Source organism: Diceros bicornis, chromosome 10, assembly GCF_020826845.1.
Source record: "Diceros bicornis minor isolate mBicDic1 chromosome 10, mDicBic1.mat.cur, whole genome shotgun sequence".
Taxonomy (NCBI): Eukaryota; Metazoa; Chordata; class Mammalia; order Perissodactyla; family Rhinocerotidae; genus Diceros; species Diceros bicornis.
The window spans coordinates 50,863,356-50,876,225 of record NC_080749.1 but is presented as its reverse complement, the minus strand read 5'-3'; the positions used below and the strand labels follow the sequence as shown (position 1 = coordinate 50,876,225).

Below are 12,870 nucleotides of genomic sequence, written 5' to 3'. Positions count from 1 at the left end.
GCAAACCCCACCGCCACAGCGCCACTGGGCTGGCCCCGCTTCTCTGTTATTTTAACATGGCTCTGTTCAGTCTTCCACAGCTCATATTTCCTGTCTCAGACCTGGAATTAGCCACTTATCCAAGGAGACCTCATTCCTTTTGTGGTATTTAGAAATTACCACAGTGTTGGGGTATCCATTCCTATTTGGCTTTTATTGCTTCTAGGCCTTTTTAGTGGACAGAGGTAGGAAATACAATTTTTAAGGAAAAAAATAAATTTATGTTGTATTTCCCGTTTTAATTTAAGATTACACAGTTTTTACTTCTTAGATTTTATAATCATGTCTTTTTTATGCTTAAAATCTTGGTTTCTAATGACATTGACATAGTTACTTATTTGCTTTATTCTACAGTGATTTCAAAATGCCTATAATACTTTCAAGAGAACCACACAAATAATACTACTATGAATAAATCTACTAAATGTAATTTAAGATTTTAGGTCCTTCTTGTTCTTAGATTATGTCCTGCTAGGGATATACAGTCAAAATACTGGTTGTTAGAGTTATTTGAATTTTTTCCCTGTATGGTTATGTTATCAACTTGATTTACTGTTAGCTTTATTTGTTACTATTTCCAAATTTTAGGAATTGCTTTCCTTTTTCCATTTTTATTTCATTGTTTTTATTTTATGAAATAATGTACATGGTTCCATAGTCAAAATTATATGACAAGGTACATTCACAGAAGTCTTTCATCCCTGTCCTTTCCACCCTGCTCCCTCCATACTATTCTCAATCTATCCATAGGGGTGACAATTTTCATTAGTTTATCTTTTCATTGTTGTTTTTTTTTTTGGTAAGGAAGACAGGCTCTGAGGTAACATCCATTGCCAATCCTCCTCTTTTTACTGAGGAAGATTAGCTCTGAGCTAACATCAGTGCCCATCTTCCTCTATTTTGTACGTGGGATGTCGCCACAGCATGATTTGATGAGCGGTGCGTAGGTCTGCGCCTGGGATCCGAGCCTGCGAACCCCTGGCTGCTGAAGCGGAGCTCACAAACTTAACCACTACACCCTGGGCCAGCCCCTGTTGTTTTTGATATAAGCATCTCTCTCACTACACACACACACTCATATCATCATTTTTCTTGCTGGAAAGATAGCCTACAGTTTTGAATCTTGCTTTCATGCTGTTAACAATATATCCTGGAGATCATACCATTATTCCTTGTCAATATATAGAGATCTTCTTCATTGTTTTTTACAGCTACATATTACTCCATTGTGTGGATATGCCATAGTTTATTTAACCAAGAGTTGGGACTCTTGTTGGTGCTATTGAATAATGAGAACAGATGATTTAAACTACAAAGTAGCCTCACTTCCCTCCTCCACCCCCCAGTGTTAGCTGGAAATGTCTCCTTTTACTATAGAATCTATGGGTAACATAAGTGTCACGGATCATGCCTCTGTGATGGCTTTGAAAATGCCTCCTTTCTTGTGGTTTGAGTTCTGCAATAGACCTGTTAGCATGGACATTCTTTAGGATATATATGTGGTGGCTATGTTCCAAATGTTTATCTGGTTGTCTTTTTCAAGCTGATCGCACTTGCCATCCTGGATACACAAAATGTCAGACTACAAATATTTGTATTCCCCGTCTTTACTTGTGTGACGGAGACAATGACTGTGGAGATATGAGTGATGAAAGTCCCATTTTCTGCGGTAAGATAAACCTACCTCTCTTTCTGTGGTTCCAGGGATGCATGTCTTGAACTAATACAAAGATATACAGCCTGGATGTTTGGGATAATTTCAATTTGTCATCTCAAATTGACCTTGTAAGAAGACGCAGAAGGCAATTACCTTAGGGTGTGATTGGAGGGGCATAAGAAGCCCTTCTCTCTGTTACTTGTCTGGATGTCCTACTGCAAATATTTCTTCCAGAGACCGGCTCTGATACCTAACCTTCTACAATTGCCAAGCCAATTCTCCCAGAGTTGAAGGCCTTTTGTCTTCAGGATCTCCAGGCAGAATTTGTACATTAAGCCCTTATTTACTCCTAATATGATTATAGTAGCCATTAGTAACTGAAAGAATTTTTCTATCTTTTTAGTGTGTTTGAATTTCAGAAACTTTTATTTTATATTTAGTAATTTGGTTCAAACAGTTTCCTGTATTTATAGCTGAAATGACAAGTCCTTTCTTAAGCTTGATAACTTTGAGACTGTTAGTGTAAATAAGTGCTTAATTTAAGAATTTAGTAATTGTCACCAGGTGAGGCTACAGTCCAAGAGCAGGAGTCAGTTGACAACAAGAGGAAGCTGAATTTAGGACACAGCCATCAGATAGGGGCCGGCAGATTGGAACTAGTGCTAACCTTTCAGGGACCTCTGCTTCCTTATCAAATTTTCCCTGGCAAATCATCAGGTATCATGGGCCAAAGCAAGAAATTCTACTAGACCAGAAGAATTTAGAGACTTGATTCTGATTTGTACCCAAATAACAATTTAGAAAACATCTGACCAGAGCTACCTAAAGTTATGTGAGAAAAGAATCAATGTTCACGCGTAGGCAGAGTCATTTACTCAAATAAAGATCCCATACATATTACAGGGATGAATAAGAGCAGAACTTTGTTAAATCTCTAGAATTATGGTCTAGCGTGGCTAAAAGGTTGTGTGTAGGGTGAACTCAGATATGGTCATATTGTTGTTTTTGCTTTTAATTATTATTTCAATAGAATTTACCTAATCTTATGTTATAGCAGACAACATCGAACCAAGTCTTCTTTCACATAATTTGTGATTTTATGCATCAAAGAGATGGTTCTTTGGCATTTCTAAGAAATATAATTTATTTTTGGATTTCTGGAATCTAGAAAAAAGAATTCTGGAAAACTGGAGCAGTATTGCCTGCCTTCTTTCTCTCCCATACTCTTCCCTCCCCATGGAAAGCTTATACAAAAGCCCATTTCTCAGGCTCAGTCTTCCTTCTTGGCAACTATTATCCAGTTCAGAGATATAGGCAGATTGTTAGTACTGATGGGAAGAAGCTTGCGTTTTGCTCATGGATTTTATCTTCTTTCCCTCCTCCAGCCTCTCACACGTGCAGCAGCACTGAGTTCCACTGCACATCTGGGCGCTGTATTCCTATGCATTGGTATTGTGATCAAGAAAGAGATTGTTCTGATGGCTCAGATGAACCTGCCACTTGTGGTAAGAGAGTAAGCAAGATGAAAAGAATTATGATGCAACTAGATAGCCTCTTCCAACTACTTCAGATATAGACCAGGGTCATGGCTGCTGTGTGTTTACTCTCTCTGCTTCTACTCTCAGCTGAGATGCTGAAGCCACTCAGCAGACATTCATTAAAAGCCTGTTAGTGCAGGGCACTGTGTGGGTTGTTGATCAGGATGTGGAGGTTGCAGACTGATGCCTGACAAAATGAGATTATGTTGGTGACGCACCTAATACTGTGCCTGGCTTGTAGAACTCAATTAATTTTAATTGACTTTGAATTGAGATTTCCGAATTCGGCTGAGTTCTGACCCATATGACTGGGAGGATCCAAAAGTGATTGGAATCGTCATGTATATGGGGAAGGGGCATATTATGGGCACACATCCTCTTCTTGTTCTGCCTGTGGGCCAGTTTATGAGGTAAAGTCCCATGGCCACCTGAGTTTCCTAAGTTCCAGGGACCCTCTGGTTGTATTCCTGGAAGCAGTTCTGCTTGTTTGTATTAGGAGGCTGCTATTTACCTTTGCAAGTTCTAATCTATATCCATGCACATTTTTTTTACATACTTGTAAACATATAAAGATATAATCTTCTATATTGCTTTTTTATCTGTCAATAAATCATATTGCTTTATAGGAGTCAGAAAACTGTAGACATGGGCCAGCTGCTTGTCTTTGTTTATTTATAAATAAAGTCTTTATTTATAAATAAAGTTTTATTAGAATGCAGCCACGTATTGTCTATGGCTGCTTTTGTGCTACAATGGCAGTATCAAGTAGGTGCGACAGAGAACATATGGCCTGTAAGCCTAAAATATTTACTATCTGGTTAAGAGAAAGTTTGCTGACCCTTACTATATAATCTTCATACTCCTTTTTAATGGTTATATAATATTCCATTGAGTAGTTATATTTATCATTGAGTTAACTGCCTCTATTTTAAGCATTTAGATTGCTTTAACTTTTTCCTCTATTATAAATATCACTGCAGTAAATACCATCATATACAGTCATGTGTTGCTTAATGTCGGGGATACATTTTGAGAAATGCATTGTTAGGCAATTTCATTGTTGTGCGAACATCATAGAGTGTACTTACACAAACCTAGATGGTATAGCCTAGTATACACCTAGGCTATATGGTACTAATCTTATGGGACCACTGACATTAATCGAAACATTGTTATGTGGCCCATGACTATATAAAATTTTTTAATCTGGGGATATTTTCTTAGGACCATTGGCGTAGTTTTGCAACTGAATTCAGACTATTTTTTATTCCTCTTTTCTCTTGTGCAATTTCTGTGGCTAATAGTTGGAGGGTGGTATTTGAAGCTCTTTCCCAAGTTCTTTTTCCCCAACACTGGAAGTTTTGTAAAAAACAAAGGGCACATAGAGTTTTGAGGATCTGTAAAGGAAATAATTAGTAACTGTTAGGTGAGTAGAATAGTTTTAGAGATTGGTTTAAGTATATGGACTATTGGTTCAAATACATGAAGAATAACTACAGTTTCCAAACTTTTCACGGGAACCAAAGTCATAGTAGTAGCAATTAGTTCCAACTGCCTGACATATTTAAATAAAAACAAACACAGAATCTATATATGTATACATTCTCATTATATGCAGAGGTATTATTCTGAAGAAATAATAAGATGTATATAAAAAAGTAAAATTCCCATTTCTTTGCCCTTCTCCACTCCCCTCACTCCCCAGAGGTAATCACTGTTAAGGATAGGTATAAATTCTTCTTCCTTTTATCTATACATCCTGATATGTAGTTTTTAAAACACAAATGGGATCTTACTATATACATATTTTTTTCTGCAATTTGTCCCCCACCTTCCCCTTCTTTTTCAGCTTAACAAGATCTTGTCAGCATGTTAACAAATACAGACCTGCCTCATTCCTTTGCACTGCTGAATATTACTGTAAAGTTTTGATGTTCCATGTTTTTATCCCTTTCCTAACTGATAGACATTTAGATTGTTTCCATTTTTTTCACTATGAAAAATAACACAGGAATGAACATCCTTTTAGAAACCTGTTTGTGCATATGTGGGAAGATTCTTTTAGATTCCTAGAAGTGGTGTGGCTGTGTCAAAGGGGCTATGTCTCTTCAAAAGGCTGTATTGATGTACACTCTTTTCTTACCAGCTTATGAAAGATACTCCTCTCCTTACTGATATCATTGTGCTGTATTTTTAACAGTTAAAATTAAATTTTATTTTGCCCTAGGCTCATTTAGAGGAGTCCCTGGGTTTATGGGCCTATGACAACTTGATTAGTTGAATAGGGACATGTGGGGATATGATTGAAGAATTTGAATCTGTGTTCTGGACAGCCTGTGCTATAGCAGGCTTCTCTCAAGATTTCTGGACTGCAAACCACTCTTTTCATCGAGAGTGCTTCTTATTTTTTTTCAGTGTACCATGACCCAACATGCTTAAGTGATGAGTTCAAGTGTGACAACGGGAGGTGCATCCAAAGAGAATGGATCTGTGATGGTGATAATGACTGTGGGGACATGAGTGATGAGGATGAAAGGCACCAGTGTGGTGAGTGAAACCAGTTAATTCCTCTGCAGAGTCATATTCCTGGGAAACTCAGTCGATTTATTTTCCTGTCTTTGGAGAGTTTGATTGTCAGGCAGATTCCTCTTTAACTGAATGCACACAGGTGGAATGTTACCTGTATTTTCCCACTCTGGAATTGTTTGCTATCATTTACTTAAATGCTTTAAAATGATGAAAAATTATTTTAGTGTTTATTTTTTCTCTTGCATTTAGCTAATGGAAATAATGTTCTACATTTCTAGAGCAGATAAAGAGGACTCGGCCACTCTTAATAGCATCTTTAACAGTGTAGCGATTAACTGTGCCCCTAGTTTCATCTATTACTTTAGACCTGTTATTTGGGGGACGGAGTTCAGGGGAGGGTTATTCCTTTTAAGTGGGTTATGGAACTAACTTGGAACACCATTTTCCATGACCAACAGAGCATGGACCTCTTAGCTAAGGTGTCTTAGAAGAGTGTCTTTCCATGGTAGAACAATAGAAACAATGGCTCCCTGGTGTTTGCATTTGATCTAACCTCATCTGTCAGTGACTTTGGTGATGGGCCGTAGCTCCACACATACTCTATCTACTGAAATGGGTGGTTGACAGCTGCACAAACATGGACTGTTGCATGTACTTTCTCCCACCTCCCCTCACTAAGAGCTCCCCCTTGTTGCCTCCTGTTCACCCACAATAAGATTGGATAAAATACATGTTCTTTTGTTCTGTGGGCATTAATGATTATGTAGTAGCAACTCATCTCTTTCCTAAAAGTGTCATGGTTTCTGACAACTGTTGTATACTCTAATTCTACTTGAAGTGGTAGCTATAATGTAGTTGAAAAGGCACTAGATTTGGGGAAAAAAAGACCTAGGTTTGAAGCCTAGCTCTTTAGAAAGTTCTGTGACTTTGAGCCATCTAGTTAACCATCTTGAGCCTCAATTTTCTCAACTGTGGAATTGCATAAAAATACCTATCTCACATTGTTTGATTACACCTTGTAAACTAAAAAATTTTCATCTCTTACTTCTGGAAAAAATCCAAGGTCCAAAGCAATTGGAATGGAACTTTGGAGGTATTTTTATTATGATCTGTCATTACCATAGCAATATGATTTGTCTACCTGTTTTCCTCTCATTTCTTTTCCTCCATCAGACTGTTAAGTAGCGTGAAGCAAGAGAAATAATGGTTCAGAATGAATTTGACTGCTAGAATGAGCTCTCATGTGGTTCCTGATTCTTGTGTGCTTTGGTTTCAGAGAGTCGCAGCTGCTCAAATTCTGAGTTTCGCTGTGTAAATAGCAGGCCTCCAGCCAGGAGGTGCATTCCCCGATCTTGGGTCTGTGATGGCGACGCGGATTGTGCTGACGGCTATGATGAGCATCAGAACTGCACCAGGAGCTCTTGCTCTGAAGACGATTTCACCTGCAGTAATGGACTGTGTGTCCCACACTCGTACAGGTGAATTGGGGATTAAAAAATTTCCGCGAAAACCTCAAATATTCATGGGGGCAGGGCGTGGTGGCCACAGAGCCTAGGGCCCATGGTACTTTTAGTGGCCTATGAAAATGTTTAGATTTCTTTTAAAATCAAAAAGAAAGAGAAACTTTAGGTCAAAGAAAGTATTTTAATATATAATATTAATATATTTGCCTTTATACCAATGTGGTCATTAAATATAATTTTTAATATTTTTATGGAGCAAGGGGCCCATGAAGGCAAAAGTAAGTGCCTTGGGCTCATGAAAGGCATAATGTGACCTTGCATAGAAAGCCAGGAAGATGAATGAAGTGGGCTTGATATGAGAAAACTCTTTCTTGAAGCAGGTGACCCTCTTAGTTTTCCACTTGGAGTAGAGGGTACAAGAAATACTTCGCTTTCTTCTCTCTGCTATAAGAAAACTAACAGTGCAAGTATGATGATAAATGGAGCTTGGCACTTAGGCTCAGAGTCAGTGAGACAATACGGAGAGGCAGGTGAACTGAGAGCACCTGCTCCAGATGAGAAGTGGACACGCTGTGCAGCATCATGCAGGAGTGCTCTTTTTTTGAGGGAAATTGGAAATCTGGATTTTCATATGAAATATTCTGATTTTAAATGCTGGAAGCAAATTTTAAAATTCTAAGAACACTGTGTCAGTCAAGATTCACTTCACCCCCTGCCAGTTTTGGGGATCTCTCCTGTAATATTCCGTTTGATTTCTTGTCACTTTCTCCACGTGGGCCATTTCAAAAGGTTATACTTTTTTAATGCCCCAACTTCTCACTATCCCTACTTAGCAAATTTTTGTACGGGGAAATAGAGAAGAAAGAAGATGTGTAGGTTTCAATCCTGATAGAATAGGAGAATAGTAGAGCATTAACAAAATTAGGGAGTCCAGGAGGGAGTTTGCTCAAGATAGAAGGTGAGTTTGATGTAATAGGACTTCCTGATATGCCTAATATGTGTTAGGCATTTGAAGACGTGGAATTGGAGCTAAGAAGAGATTGCATTTGCCGAGAACTGTTAAAGGACATACATGCATATTGAGAGAACGAAAACTGGCAGCTTACAGCCTGGGAAGAAGATGCTAGGGAAGGAGGTGGAAAAGATGTAGGAAGCAGACACCAGATCAGAGCAGCAGAGCTTCTGGGGCCATTTGCTTAGGGGCAGGCAGCTCCTCAACAGGCCCTGAGGTACTGCTGGAATACGGTGTGGTGTAGAGGTGTGTGTTCACGGTGGTGGTCCTGAGGAAGCCAGAGAAGGTTAAGTCATGTTCTGTGAAGGCTGCAAAAGGAGCAAGGACTTGGCATTATGACCAAAAAATGGTAGTGATCAAAGAGGTAGATAAATGTTGTCTAGAAAATGTACTCCTGTGGGATGAGTCATCCCCTGATGAAGCCCAAGTAGACGTTGCTGAGAGGTGATAGTTTGAGTAACGACAACTTGAACATATTCAAGAGACAGAGCTGTCTCCTTTTGTGGTGAACTTACCTTTAAATATGCTTAGTCTATGTTTACCTGATATGGATGTGATCTGTAGATTTTTATTCTTTGTAAGTGGAAGGGAATAAATCTTTATCTGTATTTTCTTCCTACTTGCTCAAGAGTTCTATTGTGTTGTACTGTGATTTGGTTCTTCTGAATTCCATAAACATCAGTTGGATATATTCTGAAAACCTAGGCATAGGATCTAGGGAGAGAATTGTATCAGGTCTTAGTTTTGATCAGATTCTAGGTTATCCTCCTTTTCTGAGCTTTCTGAGCTCTGCCTACATTATTACTATGATCTTGCAGCCCTACCAGACTTTTACGGATTTCATTCATCTTATCCTACCTTCCTTCCTTCCTCTAGCCCTCCCTCCCTCCTTGCCTGCCTTCCTTCCTTCCTTCCTTCTTCTCTCTTCCTCTTTTTTTTTTTTTGAGCTTTCTGAATTTCTTTTGCCAAGGGCTTAGGACAGAAGAGAAAAAATACTGTTTGTCAGGACACCTGAGCTACAGGGTCTAAAATAACTCCAAATTCTGTTTGCCTGGAGTGCCAGCAGCCTCCACTAAGTGCTCTGTTAATGTGCACCCTCTTGCTTGCTTGGCAGAATGTGTGCTCCCAAGTGGGAGCACAGTAGTACAAGGGATCATTTTTCCCATTTACTTTTTTTTCTCTTGGCTCATTCCTAATGCTGCTGAAGAACCTGGATAAGACTGAGTTGTGAGCAGCTTGCTGGAATTGTGACGTGCAATTGTGTCTAAAAACCTGGTGATTTGATTGCCTAATTGACGTTTTTTCCTCTTGGGTTGGATCTCAACTAGAGGAAAGGAAGCATTTGTATCTCAAATCATTTGGAAACAATTTGGAGACCAAATGGGGTCGAGCCAGCTTGCTTTGATTGCAGCTCTCTTTACAGTTACATGCACACATTTTGGCATAAATCACATTGACAGTGCCGTAGGTTTATGGATGGGAGTGCTGATTAGAAGACCTGACCATAGGTTAATTGTAAAATTGGCCACATTCAGCTTTGATACCTTAACGTTTTTTTAATGCTCTGCCTCTAGTTCCTATGCCTTCCATAGTAAATTCTTTTATGAATTGTCAAACATTAGCTTTGCCCATCCTTATCCAAGATTCCTTTATACTTAGCGTGAGTTTTTTTAATGTTAGCAGGACCCCCTTCAGTAATCATGACTTTCATGGGATCTTGAAATAATGTAGAGAAGAAAGACTAGTCTGGCTCACAGAATTTCAGGAAACTACCTTGTCCTCATGATGCCTGGGAATGTTAGGTCCCAAAATACCTTCTAGAACTGTGAAATGCCTTCTTCCTTGGCTAATAGTCTATGCTAATCTACTAGTTTTCCATCCTTTCCATCACCATGACCACTCACATATCATGGTAGGTGGCAGGAGTATTATAATGAAAGATGGAAGGAATAGGACTGCTACTGCAAACATTACTCCAATCGGAAGATATGTGTTCATGGAGGATACATCTAATAATCTTATCGTTTATAATAGATAGTACTCACCCTATGAGTTTCCACTTGAGTATGGATACTTCTATCATATGGCTACCCAGGATATTGCCTGTGCCAATAAACTGTCTCATTATCTGATGAATAGATCTGATGAACACCAAAATTATAGAAGCTGTATTTAATTAATTTGTCAACTGGGGAAAAAAAAGGAATGCAATTATTTTTAATAGCTCTAGACCCATATTTCCATGGTAGCAGCCAGCACCTGGGGAAGTTGTGGGGAGTACTAAGTATTAGATCCTTCTAGAGCTGGAGATTGGTGGGGTGGATGAAGATTCTGGGGGACAGAGGACTGAGGACATTGATGATCTTGTTATTGAAATGGCCAACCTGGCATTCAGGTAGATAGAGGAGGAAGCAAAGCCCCAAGTGGGGTGATAGTTGAGACTTGTTGTCAACCTCTCAAAGAATGGTTCTGGGTCTCATAACACAGATGTGACTGGCGCAATGATTGTGGTGACTACAGTGATGAGAGGGAATGCTCATACCCCACCTGCAATGAGAATCAGTTTACCTGTCAGAATGGAATCTGCATTTATAAGGTCTACACCTGTGATGGGGAAAATGACTGTGGAGATGACTCTGATGAGCTGGAGCACCTGTGCCACACCCCAGAAACCACGTGCCCCCCTCATCAGTTCAAGTGTGACAACGGGAACTGCATCGAGATGGTGAAAGTCTGCAACCACCTAGATGACTGTTTAGACAACAGTGATGAGAAAGCATGTGGTGAGTATTACAGAAGATTTGGGAAAAGGAAAATGGGAGACTGATTATGGATTCTCGACTCTTTATGACTTATCAGGACTTTCCAGTCTGTCCTCTAAGTAGAAAATTACCAGAATATTACTATTGTTTGTCTATCAAAGGACAAGGATTTCTTGGTATATAAAGTTAGTACACAAACATTTTTGGACTAACTTGTCAGTTAGGCAGTTCATTACAGAGAACAGAAGATGAGCATATTCAGGCCGTCTGCACATAACAGCACTGTTAAACAAGGCAAACAGTGTTGATTCTCTTTGAACCCTTGGAATGACTGGTTGCCTGGACTGTCCCTCTGCTAGGATTCCTTAGCCTGTTCTTCATTTTCATCCTCAGGTGATTGAAGGGAAGAGTTTTAACCTCCCCCTCACCCCAACCTCCACATGTAAACCAGTCTAGAATTTGTAATATATAGAACTAATAAGAACATGTTCTTTTCTCTCTGTGGATAGTTTTTGAGTGAGCTTGGCCACATGTCACAGAACCAGCCAGAGGTATACCCAGTGTAGTGCTGGATGGCTCATGCTACCTTGTGAGAGCCAAAGGTGTGCATCTCTTCCCAACTCTGTGTGCAGTGATGTCACGCTGGTGGCCTGAAAATCTTCCTGGTGTATTTGCACCACTGAAATGGAAGATGCTACCAAAGAGAGCATTTTGTTCCCCCAGATACCTGTTTTCCCACACTCCACTGGCCAGGCTCTTTATTCTGCTCCTCTTTCTCCTCTCTCCTGCCATTTTACTTTTTAAATTATTGGTTAAAAGAAGATTGGCAGGTATAGGATTTGAAGTCAAACTTAGGCTTGTTAGTTGTATTAGTTATTAAAACCACTGGAGAAGGATTAAATTGAGGAGGAAGTTTAAAAAAACAGTGACTTTTGAATAATCTACTGCCTTTAGAAATCCCTTATTGTCTGTCTACTTTTAGCATGATTCATTAAGGATTGGTGCTGTACAGTGGAAATGTTAACTTTGGACCATTATGATGGATCCATTGCTGCCATTTTAGGTTCTCTAATAATTGTCTTTAACTTACAGGCATTAATGAGTGCAATGACCCTTCACTCAGTGGATGTGACCAAAACTGCACAGACACCTTAACCAGTTTCTATTGTTCTTGTCTTCCTGGTTATAAACTTATGTCTGACAAGAGGACTTGTAATGATATTGATGAATGCAAAGAGACGCCCTTTGTCTGTAGCCAGAAGTGTGAGAATGTAATAGGCTCCTACATCTGTAAGTGTGCCCCAGGCTACATTCGAGAACCAAATGGAAAGAGCTGCCGGCAGAACAGTGACATCCAGCCATATCTCATTTTTAGCAACCGTTACTATTTGAGAAACCTAACTACAGATGGCCATTATTACTCCCTCATTTTGCAAGGACTGGGCAATGCCGTGGCCCTGGATTTTGACCGAGTAGAAAAGAGAATATACTGGATTGATAGAGAGAATAAGGTCATTGAGAGAATGTTTCTGAATAAGACAAACAGGGAGACTGTCTTAAACCACAGACTACCAGCTGCAGAAAGTCTGGCTGTAGACTGGGTTGCCAGGTAAGCAAACAGTGAGGAGTTTTTTAAAAATTAAAAAGTTTTTAAAAAAATGTTCTTACTGTGTTTTCATCTTGATAGGGAATTGATCTTTTCAACTTATATGTGTATATATTTACTGCTTCTGCATGCTAACATAAGGGAGTTTGGTTTCCAAAACGCTTACTCTCGATATGCTAGTTTTTAAAAGCACCATATGCACATTGGAAGATTGTGCTGGCTCTCAGTCCTCTTAATTTTTCCATTAGTAGGGATGGAGTATCT

The 12,870-nt window shown here is 39.3% G+C and overlaps 1 protein-coding gene across 2 annotated transcripts in view; it reads left to right on the top strand.

The window, feature by feature from the left end:
* Positions 1-12,870, top strand: part of LRP2 (LDL receptor related protein 2) — a 203,622-nt gene that overhangs the window by 139,025 nt on the left and 51,727 nt on the right. For both annotated transcript variants that reach the window (XM_058549201.1, XM_058549200.1), the window contains 6 exons: positions 1,583-1,708; positions 3,082-3,201; positions 5,650-5,781; positions 7,040-7,241; positions 10,726-11,021; positions 12,093-12,609. In XM_058549201.1, coding sequence (XP_058405184.1) covers positions 1,583-1,708; positions 3,082-3,201; positions 5,650-5,781; positions 7,040-7,241; positions 10,726-11,021; positions 12,093-12,609 — 1,393 coding nt within the window. The remainder of the gene's footprint in view (positions 1-1,582; positions 1,709-3,081; positions 3,202-5,649; positions 5,782-7,039; positions 7,242-10,725; positions 11,022-12,092; positions 12,610-12,870) is intronic.